This window comes from Sus scrofa, chromosome 11 (assembly GCF_054392235.1).
Source record: "Sus scrofa isolate SSC_HxYL_T2T_F1_AM1 chromosome 11, Sscrofa_HxYL_maternal_Yorkshire_Landrace_v2.0, whole genome shotgun sequence".
Lineage (NCBI taxonomy): Eukaryota > Metazoa > Chordata > Mammalia > Artiodactyla > Suidae > Sus > Sus scrofa.
In genome coordinates, this window is record NC_139393.1 from 6,220,917 (window position 1) to 6,240,601 (window position 19,685).

The 19,685-nt window shown below is 41.7% G+C and overlaps 1 protein-coding gene across 46 annotated transcripts in view; it reads left to right on the top strand.

Moving 5' to 3' along the window:
- PAN3 (poly(A) specific ribonuclease subunit PAN3) overlaps positions 1 to 19,685 on the top strand; it is a 127,585-nt gene that overhangs the window by 95,692 nt on the left and 12,208 nt on the right. For 19 of the 46 annotated variants that reach the window (XM_005668294.4, XM_005668299.4, XM_005668297.4 and 16 more), the window contains 8 exons: positions 4,979 to 5,140; positions 5,371 to 5,487; positions 5,576 to 5,677; positions 10,074 to 10,239; positions 11,291 to 11,381; positions 16,114 to 16,253; positions 18,717 to 18,846; positions 19,605 to 19,669. In XM_005668294.4, coding sequence (XP_005668351.1) covers positions 4,979 to 5,140; positions 5,371 to 5,487; positions 5,576 to 5,677; positions 10,074 to 10,239; positions 11,291 to 11,381; positions 16,114 to 16,253; positions 18,717 to 18,846; positions 19,605 to 19,669 — 973 coding nt within the window. Of the gene's footprint in view, positions 1 to 2,118; positions 4,616 to 4,978; positions 5,141 to 5,370; positions 5,488 to 5,575; positions 5,678 to 10,073; positions 10,240 to 11,290; positions 11,382 to 13,475; positions 13,644 to 16,113; positions 16,254 to 17,038; positions 17,120 to 18,716; positions 18,847 to 19,604; positions 19,670 to 19,685 lie in introns of those variants that run through there. The other 27 variants (XM_005668295.4, XM_084981311.1, XM_084981309.1 and 24 more) reach the window with 10 other exon arrangements.

Sequence of the window (19,685 nt, forward strand, 5' to 3'; positions counted from 1 at the left end):
TAGGGGTTTTCACAGCACACCCCAGGTTTGGTGATTTGCTGTGATGACTCACAGAATGCAGGAGAGCAGTTTATAAACTGTTACTGGCTCATTATACAAGGTTATACAAGGAATAGCCAAATGGAAGAGAGGGCAAAGTCTGGGAGGGAGTGTGGCGGGCGGGATTTCTCTGCCATCTCTGGTGTGCCACCTTCCCAGCCCCCCCTGTGCTCACCTGTGAGCTCTCTGCACCCAACTTCTGAGGAGTTCTTGTGAAAGTTTCATTGTTTGGGTGGTTGATAGTTAACTCAGTCTCCAGCCCCTTTTCTCCTCCCTGGAAGATTGGGTGGTTGGCTGAAAATTCCACACTTCTAATCAAGATTTGGTCTTTATTTTTTATTATATTATAGCATGACAGAGCTTTTCATGGTGTATGATACAATATATCCAAGAGTAAAGGTTCAAGACTTCCTGGAGCACTTCCAAGATTACGATTAGGATTTTGGGTGGTGCGGGGTGGGGGAGGCTGGGTTGGAGTCTGTAGGCACTAAAACAATGTGGTGACAGCGCTGGATTAGACACATTGATTGATGGAACACACTGGGGAGAACGTAGACACAGTCTGTTACAGAGGTGGCCTAGAAAGGCTAGAAAGGCAGTGGGAGAGTGGTCCTTGATGGTAAAAGACGGTGTCACTACAGTTGGGTCCTTATCTCTGACCGCGTGCCGAAACTCACTCCAGATAGATCAAGAGCTTAAATGTCTACAACAAAACTTTAAAACTAAAATGTAGATGAGTAAATGCGATGTTTCTGTCGAGAAAGATCTTCTCTGCTGGAGGCAAATACTGTTAACTCTTAAAGGCAGTACGGGTAAATTTTATTGAATTAAAATAAAAACAATGCAGAGGTGTCTGTAGTAAAGAAGAAACTTGGAGGAAGATTTTACACAGTTGACAAAAGGAAAATCACAAATCAGTAAGAGCCCAAACTTTTAAAAATGGCCAAAAGATAGGAATCGGTATTTCAAGGAAGTGGACATTGATAGAATCAAAAATACATGAAGACCTGTTGAACATCACTGACGATGGGGAGACAAATGAGAGGTCGGTTCAAGTCCTGACCCTGCTGCAGTTTGAGGCTGTGGACTCACAAGTTCTCCAGTGCTCTTGGTGCTGGGAGTTGGTGAACCTGTTGTCACTGGAAACTTCCTCAAGTTGAATATCTGTACACCGTGTGATCTAGCAGTTCTGCTCATAGAGAGCGGTAAACTATACATTTTTACCAGAAAACATGCTAAGTATCCACACCACCACTGCTTACAAGAGCCGAAACCGGGATCATTCCAAACCCTGGTCTTAAAGGCCAGTGGATGAATGAATTGATCTTGTCAGATAATGGAACATCATGCAGCGGTTTCAATGAAGAAAGTACATGTCGCGGAAGAATCTCAGTAACGTAACATGAAGTAAAAACGCGAGCCTCAGAAGACTCCGTAGAGCGTGCTACCTTTTTATAAAGTTAAAATTTATGTATGTCTTTACATTTGTGTAAATGCATATATACGTACTCATGCATAATCAACTTTTGAGGACTACGTGTAGTATAATGACACTGTATAAAAAGGGAAGGCAGAGAGAGAGGAGGGTAGCGAGAACCATATATTTAAATGACATGAGATCAAGGTCTGAGCTTTTTCTCTGTGCTGAGTTTGCTCACTGTATTATTAAGAATAATTAACTGAATAAAAGCAGACCATGCCTGGACATGAACCAGAGTTTTGAGTGCCACAAACTAAAGACTGTGGTTCAGCCAAGTCTGTGTACTTGTGTTCAGGCAAGGCTTAATAAATGGTTTCTTATGTTGCTGCGCTCGCTGGTCTTTCATGTCCCGTGTTTACTGTTAACCATCGTCTCATGTTGACCCGCTTATTCATCTTCATCTTGGAGTTCCCGTAGCGATTCAGCAGAATCGAATCTGACTGGCATCCATGAGGTTGCAGGTTCAATCCTTGGCCTCGCTCAGTGGCTTAAGGATCTGGCATTGCCGTGAGGTGTGGTGTAGGTCGCAGATACGGCTCAGATCCCGCTTTGGTGGCTGTGGTGTAGGCCAGCAGCTACAGCTCCGATTTGATCACTAGCCTGGGAACCTCCATGTGCCGCGGGGTGTGGCCCTAAAAAGACAAAAAAAAAAAAAAAACAAAAAACAAACAAAACAAAAATACTAAACTACATCTTGCTGACTTTTTTCTTTCCTTTTTTCATTCCATTCTTCATAGTTACGTCAAATTAGTACTTCTAAACTCGAATCAAAATGTATTTCCTGTGGGTCAGTGGTTCTCAGTCAGATACGATTTTAACCCTCATAGGTCATTTGGCAACACAATTTTTAATTGTCACAACTGGCAGCAGAGTGCTGTTGGCTCCTAGAGGCTTGAGGCCATGGATGCTGCTCCATAAACACCCTGCAGTGCACAGGACAGGCCTCAGCAAAAAAGATTGTCTGGTCCAGTATGTCACTGGTGCTGAAGTTGGAGGCCGCCGTGGAGTCACCGTTCAGCAGCTTAGATCCAGTCCATCATTCTGTATGTTCTTTGAGGGGAAGCTGGGTTGAATAGAGGAAAGAAACGGAGGCTTTCTTTTTTAACTTTATTTTTAATGTTATTTGGTGGACCTGAGTCCAAGACTAAAAATGGGCTCAACTAAAGAGTGTATTTCGGTTGGTCACCTTCCAAGTTGCTTTTCTTTTCTTTGATTTTTGATGCCAAGCTGTGATGGAGGCACCCCTGCCCCCTTTAATTTATACTTAATTTTGCGCATTTGTTAAATTGAACTAGAAACAAAGAACCCAGTGAGTTTTGCTTTAGTGGAAACATTTGGTTTTCGAAGTTAATGTTAAGTCACCTGTGATTGTTCCAGAGTAGGCCGTGATATGTAGTGTTAAAAGATGATGTTCTGAAAGAAGGTGAAATCCGGGTGTAGAGACAGAAGAATGAGAATGTATTAAATCTTGGAGGAACCAGTCCCGTGGCGTAGAGCACATTATAGATCAGGAATATTGAAGCAAATGTTCAAACTCTCCCTTCTGCAGAGGAGGGAAGTCCCTTGAGCCTTCACCAGTCAGAACCAGCTCTAGACAAGGATTATTTTGCAGGGCAGTGTTTATCAGTCAGCTACAGTTGACAGGGTGTGAAATACTTCCATGGAATCAGAATCAGACACTGGAGGGTTATCCTCTAGACAATGCATAATTTTCCACTGAAGCACATTTTTTTTCCCTTCAGGGTATAAAATTCATGACTTGCTTGAAAGTAGACATGGGGATAAAGGAGTCGCGAGCGTAAAGTTTTTAGTTTTGGCGTCCCTCACTCATTCTGTTATCGCACTGGTGCTGTGAGCAGCGCTGCTGGGTATCGGCACCGTCAGGTCCTGGCTGTTGTGTTGGCCTCTCACTGGAAGGTGCTCTTTCCACTTGTATAAAGCTCATTGGAGCAGTCTCGTCCTGCAGTTGGTAGTAGCCGTGCAGGATCTCTCCTCAGAGCCTTAGGAATGGCTTTCCTTTCAGTGGTTTTGTATTCCCACATGCAGTGGTTCTCAGGGCGTGGTCCATTGACCACGCGGCATCTGCTCCCTATCACCGGGGAACTCCTTGGAATTGCATATCCTTGGGCCCTGCTTTTGATCTACTGACTCAAAACTCTGGGCACGGGGCCTAGCAAACGGTGTTTTAACAAGCCCCTGGGTAATTCTGAAGGGTGCTAAGGTTTAAGAACCGGTGCCATGGCGGATTGTATTTCTGTAAAAGCTATTTTGCTTTCTACTGTATTGTTTTCTATAAATTACTGGCCTTTATTTTTCTCTAAGCCTCTTTCTAAGAACCTGTATTTCATTAATATGTGTTCACTCATATATAGTACATATACTCTGTATTTTTACTAATTTGAAAGTAACTGCTTCCCTTATTAAGTGCTCCGTATGTAAAAGCCAGGAAACAATATTTATTCATCATTTCTTTCTTTGTGGAAATTGAACTGATTGTTCAAATAGGAAATAATAAATGGGCAGAAGTTACAGCTGTATTCACGTACGTGTGTATTTCCCTCATACTGCCCCCTTTGCAGTAGACCGTCCTGCTTGACCTTGGTTTGAAAGTTAAAATGAATTGATGTTTGGTTTGCATTCTGGCCAGAATGCCATCCAGGGGTTAGGAGCCCAGAACTGCAGAATCGGCATCCTGGCTGCGCCCTCAGCTCCCTCTAGATGTGTAATTTTTCCTTTCCTTTGTTTATGAATAGGGAATCCTATCTCACGGATTGGTTTTGAGAACTAAGAGACAATGAGTATTAAGACTTGGTGAAGGCAGAGGGGTCATTTTGAACCCAGTTTGTGGAATTTCTTACTGAAACTTCACCTGTGTTTCTTAAAAGTTCTTCTAGTTTTCTTCCTTTGTGTTTTGCTAGGGATTAAAACGGTGCTGTTCTACTGAGTGGCTTTGCTACAGCTACGCATGTACTTACACACGCAGGCATAATACACGTACACTCCAGTTTGTTATTTGTTTTGAATTTCTTTATGCTTTAAAAAGCAAGAATTCGTATACTAACACCATTGTCTAAATATATTTTGTACAAAAGAAAATGTTTAAAGAAAAAATCTGTCTTGATTTTTAACATCGGAATCAGAAGTTTCGACCATCTCTAAATGATAACACAAATTGCTTCTAATAGCTGAGAAACAGGAGTTGTATTATGCTATTATATAAGACAAATGCTTTGAGTGCATGAAATCCGGTGGTTCTGCTGTTTTATAATAGGTGTTTTTATTGCTGGTGAATTGAGTGTGTCCCGTAGAATTGCTGTGAGTATTGACACTGTCCTAGAATACAAAAGTGTGTTTGGTATCACTGGTCTGTAAAACTGATTTCTTCTTGATTACTCTGAGATAATCAGAATTCTATGAATGCCTGCAAGTTAAAGTCATCTTCTTATGAATTAACTCCAGCAGTCCCTACAGAAGTTGACAGCTACCATAGCCTATTCCCTCTAGAACCACTGCCACCACCCAACCGGATACAGAAATCAAGTAATTTTGGCTACATCACGTCTTGCTACAAAGCTGTAAACAGCAAAGATGATCTGCCGTATTGCCTTCGGAGGATACACGGTACGGAGAAAAATTGTCCTTTCTTAGGAGCATGTTCTTGGGACTAAAATTATTCAGACATTCCTGAGTGTGTTTATTTAACATGAATTTAAAGGATAATAAGTAAGTTTACTATTTCATTTGGAAATTGCTATCTTGGTAACGTATAACGTGGGTTTTCTTCACCTTTCTGATGAAATAAGGGGGGGAGGTATCACTTACAGTTTAGCAGAAAATTTTTTCTTTTTCAGGTTTTCGTCTTGTTAACACAAAGTGCATGGTATTGGTTGATATGTGGAAAAAAATTCAGCACTCAAATATTGTAACCTTGCGGGAAGTATTTACCACTAAAGCTTTCTCAGAGCCTTGTGAGTAGCTTGAAAATTGTCTTTCTGCTCGTGGGCCTCAGTATTTGAAGCCGGACTGCAATAACGAGTGTTTGTGTTTTATTTTAAGCTCTTGTGTTTGCCTATGATTTCCATGCTGGAGGAGAGACCATGATGAGCAGGCACTTCAATGACCCGAACGCTGATGCCTATTTCACAAAGAGGAAATGGGGTAAGAAAAGGATGCGGGCAAGCTGTGTTTGATAAGTACCTTTGTTCTGTGCAAGAGCAGTTTTGTAGTTTGAGAAACACCTAGGAGTGCCCGTCATGGCTCCGTGGTAATGAATCCAACTAGTATCCATGAGGATGCCGTTCCATCCCTGGCCTCTCTCAGTGGGTTAAGGATCCGGCGTTGCCGTGAGCTGGGGTGTAGGTCGAAGATGTGGCTGGGATCCTGCGTGGCTGGGGCTGGGGCGTAGGCCCATAGCAGCAACTCCGATTCGACCCCTAGCCTGGGAACTTCCGTATGCCACATGAGTGGCCCTAGAAAGCAAAAGTAAATAAACAAATAAGTAAAATACATGTAAATTTAGCCCTGTGATTTATTTAGCTTAAAGGCCCTCTTGCATTTAAAGAAGAAACATCTTAAAGAAATGGAGGCAGTGTCTTAAGAAGTTGGGAAGTCACGTGTTACATGTTATAGACTGAGGTTAAGGTGGGTTTTGAAAGACTCCTGTAAATATCTGAAATTTAAGTTAACTCAGAATATGATCAAAGTTTTTTCCTCCTTGAGGGTTTTGGTGGGGTTTTTTTTTTTGTTTTTTTTTGTTTTTTTCTTTAAAAAAATATGCTTTCTGAGTAAAGGTGGTTTGGAAAATTCAATAAATTGAAACATAATCCCTGTAACTTCACCACCCAAAGCACAACCGGTAGAATCTCTTGGTATGTTTCTTTGCAGTCACAGTTTTTGGTTTGGCTTTGTCAGTCTCCTTTTGCATAGTCCAGTGTGACTGTATGTCATTTAGGTAATTACTTCCCTAAACAAATGCTTTTGCGTAAAGGTAGGAGTCTGTGTTACTTAAGGAATTAGTCTTCAAAATAAATTTTCATTTAACTTTTACTTAAATGGGGAATGTTTTCTTTTTTGCCCCCTTTCTAATATTTATAAAGAATTGTTTTGCAAAAAGCCAAAATATTTTAATTACATTCAAACAAATGTATATTAAAGAGTAAATTGGAGTTCCCACTGTGGCTCAGTGGGTTGAAGATCCGGCATTGCTGCAGCTGTGGCATAGGTCACAGGCTTGGATCTCGTCTGTGGCCAGGGAACTTCCATATGCCATGGGGGCAGCCGAAAAAAAAAAAGGGTAAATCATTCAGAGTAAAAATAAATCCACTTGGAGGTAAATTAATTTGGGGAAGGAAAATAGATGTATTGTTTTCTTATTTAGGGGCAGGAAAGAAGCATTACCTTCTTTGCTGTAGTTTTAATTTGTTGAAGATTTTCCTGTGTGTGTACTGAGAGAACGAACACAAGGAGGGAAGCGCTTTGATGCATATTCTTCCAGCGTCTTTTGGGTCATGATGCCTTTAAAGACTGGTGTTATGGATAAAAATACTTCTGTGGGAGTTCCCGTCATGGTGCAGTGGTTAACGAATCCGACTAGGAACCATGAGGTTGCGGGTTCGGTCCCTGCCCTTGCTCAGTGGGTTAAGGATCCGGTGTTGCCGTGAGCTGTGATGTAGGTTCAGACACGGCTCGGATGCCGTGTTGCTGTGGCTCTGGCGTAGGCTGGCAGCTACAGCTCCGATTCGACCCCTAGCCTGGGAACCTCCATGTGCCGTGGGAGCGGCCCAAGAAATAGCAGAAAGACCAAAAAAAAAAAAAAAAAAAAAAGCTTCTGTGTACTTTAACTTTGCTTCCTGACAGTTGAAAGAAGCAAGCTGTGGTTACATGGCTGTTTCATACTAAAAATCTGGTCGCATAGTGTGGTCCTTTTTTTCCTTTGCCATGTCATCTGTAGCTCATACATAATTTTGTTGAAGGGGATGTGGTGTAACTTTCCCTAAAGATGAACATAGCTGTCGTTCAGTTTATTTTAGTAGTAACACCTGTGAAGTGACTGTTGACTTTAATTTATAGCTGAGTTTCTCAGCCTCAGCAGCACTGTTGACATTGGGGCTGCATAATTATTTTTGTGGGGCTGTTCCGGGTGCTGCTGGGTGTTTAGCAGCATCCTTGTCCTTGACCGTCTGGATAGCAGAGCAACCCCTTCTCTGGCTGTGACACCAAAAATATCTCTAGACACTGCCAAGCATCCCTAAGGGGCAAAACTGATCCCTGGTGAGAACCACTGGTGTGTACCCCTCCTTTCCAGCTTATTTTTTAATCTTAATTACTCTGGTTTGAGTGCTGATTATTTGATATATTTGCATTTTCACAGAAATCAGTTGTTTGGGGGTTTTTTTGTTTGTTTGTTTGTTTGTTTTGCCTTTTGTCTTTTTGCCTTTTCTAGGGCCACTCCCACTATATATGGAGATTTCGAGGCTAGGGGTCTAATCAGAGCTGTAGCCACCGGCCTACACCGCAGCCACAGCAATGCGGTATCCAAGCACCACAGCTCACGGCAACGCCGGATCCTTAACCCACTGAGTGAGGCCAGGGAGCGAACCCACAACCTCATAGTTCCTAGTCGGATTTGTTAACTACTGAGCCACACGGAACTCCCTCAGTTGTTTTTCTAATACTTAAAAGTACTGTTTAGGAGTCCCCGTCTGGCTCAGTGGAATTGATTCTGACTAGTATCCATGAGGACAAAGGTTTGATTCCTGGCCTCGCTCAGTGGGTTAAGGATCTGGGGTTGCCATGAGCTGTGGTGTAGGTCGCAGACACGACTCGGATCCCATGGTGCTGTGGCTGGGGTGTAGGCTAGCAGCTGCAGCTCCAATTCCACCCCTAGCCTGGGAACCTCTACATGCCACAGATGCGGCCCTAAAAAGACGAAAGACCAAAAAAAAAAAAAGGGTTTAAATGGTGGTAACGTCCCTAAACGTACTTTATATACTTTAATTATAGCAGCTTATAATGCAAGACAGTCCTCTGTCTTCCCAGCGCAAATATTAAAAAAGAAAAAAGAGCCAGTGTTTGTGTAAACTCGTAGAGACGTAAATGGAAGCATAATGCTTTCTTATATTACTTAATTTGTTAATTTAGCACAAACGAAAAAAATCTCATGTTGTTGGAGTTTCCGTTGTGGCCTAGTGAAAACAAATCCAACTAGTATCCATGAGGATGTGTGTTCGATCCCTGGCCTCGCTCAGTGAGTGGGTCGGGGATCTAGCATTGCTATGGCTGTGGTGTAGGCCGGCCTCTGTAGCTCTGATTCGCCCCCTAGCCTGGGAACCTCCATATACCATGAGTGCGGCCCTAAAAAGCAAAAAACACAAAAAACAAAAAAAAGACTCATGTTGTGAAAAATATATACTCATGAGAAAATGTGAATAATAATAGCATACTATGCAGAGGTTGTGGTAAGAGGGTTAGCATGACATGACATGATGGAAGTAACGTAACTAGACAGAATCAGAAACAGCTTGCACTGTTTGCAATAAATAGTTCTTTTCCTTGTTACCACGCTTAAGAAATAGCTCTCCGGAAGCTGTAGATGGTCGTCTTTGACATTGTCTTGACATGTGTTACTGGCGTCATCTACCGCTGGTTCCCAGATGGTATTGTTTTTAGTCTGTCTAAATTGAGGGATAGCAGGGTTTGAATTTTATATTTGCACTTCCCTGGAAATTTTGTCGCAAGCCCTAAGTAGGTATTGGCTGTTTATTTGCTCCACAACCAACCATTTCACTGTGCTGCTTTTACACCTGATTCGGAAAAGGTGTGTTTACAACCATATGAACCTTCAAATTTATAAGGCCCTATTCCCTGAAATAATTACAAATCTGGATTAGCAGCTATTGATTAGCAGCGACACAGAATGTAGCGTCAAGAAGCACATACGGGAGGTGATAGAACTTGTGGTCGAACAGATGGTGTTTGCGTTCGTCGTTACACACAGGTGACATGCAGTGTTCCGCATTTGTGTTTCTGTGAATCGGGTGTCATCTGTCTGATGGACGAGGCTGTCGCGGAGGAGGCTGAGCCGAATGAGGAGAGTCCGAACGTTCAGCAAAAATGACGTGTTTCCCCCAAGCCCCTCGCAGTGGCGGGTCCCACACTCCTGAGCTGTAGTGCAGGCCAGGCTTATCCGCACTTCATGTAAAACAGTCTCTACAGTTCCTGTTTTTAATCAGAACTTAACTTTATTTGGTTCACAATTAAGCATAAATTCTTACTTTAAGTGCTTTTTTGTTTATTGTCCACCAATTCTAATGGTCACAGCCAAGAGAAGTGCAGTGAGAGCTCTGCTTCTGCTAACGGTAGAAAGGTGTGACGGTACCATAAAGAAGAAAGTGTGCGTCTGTCTCTTAAATCCTTTCAAATAAATTGAAGTGAGATCTATACATGCATGAATTAAGCTGTGCCGTGGAAGGACATGCATTTTCTTTTACATGTTTGTCTTTTAGTTGATTACTGAAATGAAGGTGCCATTTTTTTGATCTGCTTGCTTTTGTAGGTCAGCATGATGGGCCCTTGCCCAGACAGCATGCTGGGTTATTGCCAGAATCTCTTATTTGGGCATATATTGTCCAACTGAGTTCTGCATTACGAACCATTCATACAGCGGGTTTGGCGTGTCGAGTTATGGACCCAACAAAGATTCTGATAACCGGCAAAACGAGGTACTAGCATTTTGAGTTTTGGCTTCTTTAGTAAACATAGCATGATGATTTGTTTTAATTCTGCCTTTTCGTATACTCCATCCAGAAGAACCACTGGGACTTTGAGTTCATTTGTAAGTTTTTTTAATGTCGAATTCTTAACAAAATGCCTGATTATTAGGCAGGGTTGTGTAAGGGTTAGGGAGGTATGTATGGCCAGGTTGGGGGCATGTAGAAGCAGTAGCAGTACAGCTTTTCCGTGTTCCGGCGCGGGTCTCAGATGTCAGCATGAGTCCGAGTACCCTGGAGGGCCTCCGAAGCCCAGGTTGTTGGGCTGTGCCCCAGAGTTCTCGTTGAGGAAGTCTGGGGCCAGCCCTGAGAATCTGAGGACTAGCGAGTTCCTAGGGATGCTCTTCGGCTACCTGGGTCCCAGCTTGGAGAACCACTGGCAAAGAGTGAAGTTACACAGGCCTTGACTTCACCAGAGCTTTCTATCAGTTGCTGAAATTTTGAGAATGGTCTTGAGCAGGGTAGCATGAAGAGCTCAAGATCTGGTACCAGGTTACCTGGGTTCTTGTCCTGGCTCTGTTAGTTGCTTAACTGATAGCAAGTCACTTAACATCTGTGTGACAAGTACCGTTATTATCTTCATTCTCTGTAGTTATAAGGTGTGTGCCTCATAAGATTCCGGAGAGGATCGAATGAGTTTATACATGTAAAATGCTTTGGATGTGCCTAGTACATCTTCAGCAGGTGTTAAGAAGCTAACTAGTTCTCTTTTCATGAGTAACTAATAAAGAAGCAGCTTGGTGTGGTGAAAAGATCACTGAGTTACAGTCCCGGCTTTATCCATTCCTGACGTTTATAACTGTAGGCTCATCACCTGACACCTGGGAGCCTTGATTTCCTCATGTGCACAGTGGAGATTGATAGACGGTACATGGGGTGGGACAGGACGTAGACTGCAGGGTTCTGAGAACCCTCCTAGTATCATAGGAACGTTCGATGTCCACTAGTAAGTAATTTTTTTTAAATCTCATTTTAATTACTTTAAATTTTCTGATCTTTAAAGGTTGCGAGTAAATTGTGTCGGAGTTTTTGATGTTTTAACATTTGATAACAGTCAGAATAATAATCCATTGGCGTTAATGGCTCAATACCAGGTGAGTAAGAATTAACTTGGATACTTAGTAACATAAGGCTTGATTTTTTTTTTTTGAAGATAAATTTTGTTTATTTTAAAATATTTCAGGATTTTAAGTCTAGATTTCAATTTATTCTGGGGGTGGTTTCTATGCAAACTTTAGACATGTATTTCTGAAGCACAATGATGTATTTAGTGTAGAGTCTTTATGAGGGAACATACAGATTTAATGACAGTGTCAGAGACTCTAGCTGTTTAAGTGAAAATGCCTTTGTATGACTAGGAAATTTGTCCTCAGTATAGATTAAAACATTAATTAGTCAGCGGAATGAAATATATTAAATGACGTTTTGCTCTTTTTCACTTTTGAATGTTTTAAAATCACCCCTATTGTTTTTACTTTAGAACAGTTATCCTACTACCAATCCAGAAATTTTATTTTCAGAGGAAAATTGTTGTATTTGCATTTTCTAAATAATTTTTTTCTTTTGCCTAATCAAAACCTATCACTCACTTCTTGTACATTATTAGAATTTGGTTATAGTCTGACTTCATCATGACATTGTGGACTTAGGTCCCTTTATGTTCTTAGTTATTTAATTATTTCTTGATGAACGCAAGGTGTAGAAGAAAAAGAACCTCCCTCTGCAAGGAGCATTAAGTGTAGTTGCTTTTGCCTCGATTGCAAAGTAATGTAGATGTTTAAATATTTCATATTATTCTGTTTGTATCACAATGTTTTGGAGAATATGCAGTTATCATTTTAAGACAGTGTTAACTTTTTTCGTGTAAGAAATTTTTGGTGTTTCTGAGCATTTATTAACTTACAGAGGTTTGCTATAAGGCAGAATCTCTTATTTACGTGGAGAAACTAGAACACCTTATTTCCCACTGCCCTTCTCCTTTCATTCTCTTTTGTTCACATCTTTGAAAGATTTTAGTTCACTTTGTAAGACAAAATTTCAAACAATTAATTAAAGGCCAGAATGAGAAATAGAAAGTAGTATTTAGTATTTCAGGGAATTCATGCATAAACCTCTTTCTTTGCGACTGGACCGAGGACAGTGCAATCCCCAGACCTCGGGCCATTCATCACTTGCACTTGGACAGCCGCCTTTTCCCTCCAGCCTCCTTCCTCTCTGCTGCTGCCTGGCTCCCAGAGCAGAGCCCAAGCTGTCCTTGTTGGTGGCGCCATCTAGTGGGCACGACATGGAAGACTGACTGCCCTTAGCCCCACTGCCCCCAGCAGCTTTCTTCTGCAGAAGGGAGTTTGCTCCCTCTCTCTTATCTGGGGCGGGGTGGTTGATTCTTAGCCCCTTTCCTGCCTGTCTTCTCTCTTACATTCTTATACTTAGTGCCTAACTGATTGGCTCTGAAAAGGTTTTCATCATTATCTTTGTGCTCCTGGAAATGAATGATAATTGATTATTAAAGTACTAGTGATCTTTATATGTCCAGGAAAAGAATATTAAACTTTGAAGAGAAATTAGATATTATGTAGAAGCAGTGCCACCGACCTTTACTGCAAGTATTTGCAAACGCCATGTCCGCATTGAAAACAAAACACTAGTTTTGGTTTTTACACACAGCCTCCCTGTAGCTCCTCATTCTTTTCTGTTCTAAATGAATTCCTTTTTTTTTTTTTTTAATTACTAGTATAAGACTAGTTTGATTTTGGTTTTCTGTCAGTATCACAACAGTATTGTTTTCCATTTCTTCTTTGCAAATGCACATTATTTGAGTTCAGTATGGGTTGTATAATTAGTTACCCTGAGAAACAATTCTTCATAAGAAAAGACAACCCCAGAATTCCAAACAAAGCGCTTGAAGCATTTGGGGCCACTGATGTTAAGTCAGGAAGGGCCTTCCTTCGTAACCTCGGCCTGCTTTCCCTCGACTGTCCCCTTCCTTTTATTTTTCAGCAGTAAGAGTTGTTTTCTTTTCTTTGTTTGTTTTTTTGGAGTGGGTATGTATGTGTAGGAGATGTTTTCATGGAGCTTAGAGCAAGGTAAGGGAGAGAATTAAAGCTAGTCCCAAACGGGGGTTGTGAATTTACAGAGAAGAGGGTACATGAGAAAGGAGTGCACTGTTTCTTGTAGTCTATTTTTCATAGTCTGTTTCAGACACGTGAATAGAGACTGACTTTCAGTAAGATGGACATAAGTAGAGCCATAGATAGAATCAGAGAAAAATCAAGAAGTCAAGAATCAGGAAGAAACTGAAAATGAGTTGGGGGGAAAACCTCCAGAATTCAACAAATGGGGGGCAAAGCCAGATGGAGGTAAGAAGCGAAATGACACATGGAAAATTATTTAGCCCGGAAATAAGGAAAGGAGAGCTACTTAGTTTTGATGATGTTAAAGTCTCTTAATAAAGAAGGACTTCATTAATCTCTCTCTCTTTTTTTTTTTTTTGTCTTTTTGCCATTTCTTGGGCCGCTCCCGCGGCATATGGAGGTTCCCAGGCTAGGGGTCGAATTGGAGCTGTAGCTGCCGGCCTACGCCAGAGCCACAGCAACTCGGGATCCGAGCCGCGTCTGCAACCTACACCACAGCTCACTGCAATGCCAGATCGTTAACCCACTGAGCAAGGGCAGGGATCGAACCCGCAACCTCATGGTTCCTAGTCGGATTCGTTAACCACTGCGCCACGACGGGAACTGCCATTAATCGCTTTTATTTAAAAAAAAAAAAAAAATCCGTTCTGATTTAATTGGATTATGTGACGTGTATACTTAATTCTAAAAGTGGGTATTCCCCGCCTCGAATCAGCTTTAGGAAGCTGGTGGATGTGCTCATGATTGGATGGCCTTATTTTTAAAGCCATACAGTCTTTTGACTGTCTTGCCCTTTTGTTTTCTTATCTCATGGTAGAGACTAATGGAATGTTCTAGGTCGGAAGTTTAGTTATAGCATCAATGCCGGGTGGAGTTAAATGGAAAACCGGACTGTTTTAAGGGTTGGGAGGCTGTGTGTTGCTACAAGCTGCTGAAATCCTTAATAAAATAAGAACAAGCTTAAATGTGCTTTGCTGATGACACTGGGTTGAAACACCTGTAGAAATTTGCAGTGAGCATTTACACATAGCAAGTTCTCTTGATCAGCTTTTCATGGTCTCATTCCTACAACTCTGAATGTGGTACCTGATCTTGAGAATGCCGGAGAGGAGTCCTGGAGCTCCCCCCATGGCAGTGCCGTCCAGGGGACAGAAGCCACGGCGACAGCATTCTGCTCCTTCTCTCCTGCCAGCCCGGGCCCCTAACTGTACCACAGTGAAGGTTTTAAAGTCCCTTTGACGTGAATCCTCGGCATCTCTTGTCCGGAGAGATTCAGAGTTGTTTGTTCATCTAATCAGTTTTTCCACTGATTTTAGAATCTCAGGCTCAAAGCGTCAGACTCACAAGGGTTTTGGATAAATTTGTAAATTCGAACTTTTTAATGTCATTTTCGTAATGGAGTTTGACTTCTTTTTATTCTTTACTCTTTGAGTCGACTGTTGTTTGTTAGGGATAGCTTTATGACTATAAATCCCTAAAGCTTCGTCAGGGATTGTCTTGAAGTACGTGATTTTGCAAAGACACCATTTATAAACATTCCACAAAACCAGTGGCTCTCAAGCCTGGCTGCATATCTGACACTCTTCACAAGTCGACAGACCCACTAAGTAGATCTCATCCCAGAGTTGGGGTGAAGGGATGGCCACTGGGTGGTTTTTGTGTTTGTTTTTTGAACTTGTCAGGTGAATTAATGTATAGCTAGGTTTGAAAATTCCTATAATGCTCTGTAAATAAACATGCATCCAGTGATACAGATGAGATCACGGGTTTTGAAGGTTTCTGCACGTTTGCTGTAGAAATGACTTCAAAGGCTTGCACTAAACTCCGCACGACTCCACTCTCTTGGGCACGTGGCCATTGGTAGTTACCTGCCCAGCCGGGCCTCGGGGTGACCGTTCTGTTTTCTGGGGTAATTGAGGAGGTGACGGAGCGCTTACCTCAGTTCTGGCAGCTGTCTTGGGAAAATCCTTTTAGAAGGAATGCCCCAGAGTGTAAGTTTTTAAGCAAACAAACAAAAAAGGATGGGAACCCAGATGGCTACAGAGCTCAGATCTTTTACCGTGTAAAACTGTCTGTCTGGAAACAAAGGGAGATGGAGTGCCTCGGAGGTTTGCAGCGTTTTCTGTGTCCTGGGGAACATGCTCTGAAACCAGGTAATGCCGATGCTGTGTTTGGAATAAGGAAATAACTTTCCTCCAAATAATTCTTCGCACTCCCGCTGTATTTTGTGGCTCATGGAAAACGAGATGAGTGCCTACCGTGAATTATAGTGATCACTGTAAAGCAACTATATCGTAACCAGCCTCAAGCTTCTTAGAGTAGTAAGAATAACAGCTCTATTTAAATATAAAAATTAAAAAATAGATGTAAGGCAGCACTTCTGCCGTTGGCATGTGACTTGCTTTGAGGAATGTTTCGGGAAGTATCTTTCAAGAACTACCTCCGTCAGGATCACCTGGCGGCTTTTAAACTGTTAGGCCTGTTCCCAGACCTCCCGAATTTGAGAATCCGGGGTGGAAAGGCTCAGACATGGTCTTTTTAATAAGCTCCCAGGTGATTCTGATGTGCAGCAATATTTGGGGACCTTTTACTGAGTTCTTCACCTTCTTTATAGAGATGCTTTTCATGCAGGCAGTGTGTTAAATTTGTACCAATAAAAGAAAAATTACAAGTCATATTTATTCTTTCATGTCAGCAAGCAGATCTGATATCATTAGGAAAAGTTGTGTTGGCTTTGGCTTGCAACTCTTTGGCAGGAATTCAGCGAGAAAATTTACAGAAAGCCATGGAACTGGTGACAATCAACTACTCCTCTGACCTGAAGAATCTGATTTTGTAAGTTTTAATGTAATGATCACATGAGATAAGACAGATTTTTCATGAGGGCCTTGTAACAGTGATTCAGTCTGTTTCAGTTTCCACTGTTTAACATCAGGCAAAACGTAACTGAACAACCTTTAATTTCTTTATTTTTATTGCTAAGTATATAATTTATTGGAGTATATTCATAAACCAAAGTGTTTAAATTGGTTATTGATGTTTTAAACATTTAGCCACAGGGTGGACCTTCTAAAGTTGCACTGGGATCTACTAGCTACATGTCACCTTTTAAGTTTAAATGAATTGAAGTTAAATAAAATTTAAAAATCATTTGCACTAGCCACCTTTCAAGAGCACAGACGCTGCCTGTAGCTCCTGGCTAATATTTTGGACAGTGTGGACATGAAACAGTTCCCTCATCTCAGAAATCTCTGTTAGACAGAGCTGCTCTAGAGGCGTCGAGTATCTGCAAGCGCTGTCCTAGGGACTCAGGTGCAGCCCAGCTGCGTGCTCTGTGGCCCGCCAGTGCTGGGAGGCACATGGCTAACGGTCCCTCTGCTTTGCCTCCAGGGTCTTCATACTGCAGGGGACCTTTGAGCATGGGTTGGAAATGCTTTTGGCTGCTGTCCCCACAGAGGGACTTCTCCCTGTCCACGTTACATCTGATATTGGGGGGTCCAGAGGATGGACGATAGAACCCTTACTTTAAGTTATTCAGGAGAATGGATGCAAAGAAGTCTCTTTTGAAATTTTTTCACATTATGTTCTAGAAGCAATTAGAGCTTATTGATCCTTTTCAGTCTCTTTTAGCTTCCAGCTGTTGCTTCTGATCTTTCTGTGTAACCCTGGATGATCCAGTTTCTTTGTGGACTAGCCCTGTGGTATGGAATCGAGGGATGGAGGCTGGGGCTGCCCGCCTCTGCTTTGTTACACTGCCCTAAGGGTCCTGCTTGTGACAGAGCACCGGAAGCCAGTGGTTACCTGGCTCCTTTTAATAATCAAATACGATGATTTCTCTTGTAAATAAAAACATTTGTTTCGTATATTATCACCACAGTGATTTCTAGCCGTAGCTTGCCACACCCAGGTGGTTTTTTAATAATCGCAAGTTATAATTTTCCTTTTTTTTAAAAAAGTGAGAGTCAAGGGTATAAATGCAACAGGTTGGCCATACGTTAATAATTATTGAAACTGGGAAATGGGGACGTGAGGATTCGTTATACAATTCTCTCTCCATCCATAAATGTTTGAAAATGTCCTAAATAAAAAAATGGATAGACACAAAGTTATACTTTCATACTAATCAATAACTAAAATTTACAGAGCAGTAAACTATGTATCAGGTACTTTCGAACTAATTGATGTAAATTCACCTAATTCTCCCAATAACCCTATAAATTAGGTAGCATTATTAACTCCATTTTAGAGATGACAAAACTGAGGCTTGGGAGAGGCAAAGGAACTTGCCAAAGTCACATAGTTTATAATAACTCCAAGTATGAGTAGTTAGAGATAAATATGTCCGTAATTACAGATGAACAGCTAAGACATGGATTATCCACGAGTTAATAATCATTCATTTATTCAGCAAAACGATGCCTACCCTATGCCAGATGCTGAAGGTACTTTGAATAAGATGAGCAAAATTCCCCATCTTCTGGAGCTTCCACCCTAATGGGGAGGAGTTAATAAACGTATAAACTGGTAATGTTTGCAGATAGCGCCAAGTCCCGTGAAGAAAATAGGATAGAATTCTAAGCAGAGAGTGACATCTTGAGCAGGAGGCTGCTTCAGCGAGAAGGGTTGGGACATGGCCTGCCTCTCAGAGGAGACGGCAGCAGGTGGCTGATAATCGTTGTGCTCTGACAGGTAACCCTTTGAAACGTGTAACAGTCTTCTGCCTGAGTTACAACGATAGACGAGATTGAATCCATCTTTTCTGATGTGTGTTAGTACATGAAGACTGCTCAGAAATAAATAGTCCCCCACAGCTGGTAAATGAAATCGCAGAGCAGGAGACACGTTTCCTGAAAAGCTTAGACTGTTTGACTTATCAAAATGAAAGGCCTAGTTTTAGTTTCAGAAACTACTTTTGAAGAGCAGTGGAAAAATTTCCCCACCTACAGCCACCACGTCACCCTCAAAAAACCTCTTGTCTCCCACTATTGCGCAGAGGGTTTGAGAATGGAAATGTGGTAAGTGTAACTCTACCCAGCTTTCCTTTCTCATTTTCATAGTCGTATGAAAAAGTTAGAGAAAGGCACATTTTTACAGTCTTCCCCATAGGCTCTTAACGTTTTCCAGAGAAAAGAAATGTAATTATTAAGCTTCTAAAAATGAACTTGACTTGCATGAAAAAATTTTCTCAAAACTGTGCACACTAACATTTGGCAGCAGCAGTGCCTGTGTGCTTGTGGGTTGTGTTGTTTTGTAAACTGCATGCTTGGCATTCAAGTGACCCTTCTTTATTTTGGTTAGATACTTGTTGACTGACCAAAACAGGATGCGAAGTGTAAATGACATCATGCCCATGATTGGTGCTCGATTTTATACTCAATTGGATGCTGCTCAAATGAGAAACGATGTCATAGAGGAAGACCTTGCGAAGGTAAAGTGTGTAGTTCAAGGAGTGTGTACACACCTGCATCTCTGTGCATCACTTGACACAAAACACAGTAATACCTGCGGAACGCAGCACACAGGGGGCGAAGGGTGTTTGCAGATAACCTGAGGTCCAGTGTTCTTATCGTATGTCCGCTGGGCGTTTGTGCTGTTCTTTTTGTTCATGGCTTTGCTATAGTCATGAGTCACAATCCTGATTTAAAAAAAAGTGAACAACAGTTCTTAAAAATGGATAGCTGCATAATCTTCTTGAGTATTATTGTTGAATGAAGTGGACATGTTGTATTCAAAAGTATCACCAGGAGGTGGGGATGTTTGGATTTATTGTTTAAAAGTACTATTGGTGGAGTTCCCATCGTGGCGCAGTGGTTAACGAATCCGACTAGGAACCATGAGGTTGCGAGTTCGGTCCCTGCCCTTGCTCAGTGGGTTAACGATCCGGCGTTGCCATGAGCTATGCTGTAGGTTGCAGACGCGGCTCGGATGCCACGTTGCTGTGGCTCTGGCGTAGGCCGGGGTTTGCAGCTCCGATTAGACCCCTAGCCTGGGAACCTCCATATGCCGCAGGAGCGGCCCAAAGAAATAACAAAAAGACAAAAAAAAAATAAATAAATTAAAAAAATTAAAAAATAAAAAAAAAATAAAAGTACTATTGGTAAAGGATACCAGTTTTGTAAACGTGTGCTTTTTATATTCAGTTAGCTGGAACATTAATACTCTCTCTCTCTTTAAAATGTTTTATAGGAGGTTCAGAATGGAAGACTGTTTAGGCTTCTAGCAAAATTGGGAACCATCAATGAGAGGCCGGAGTAAGGATTTACAGTA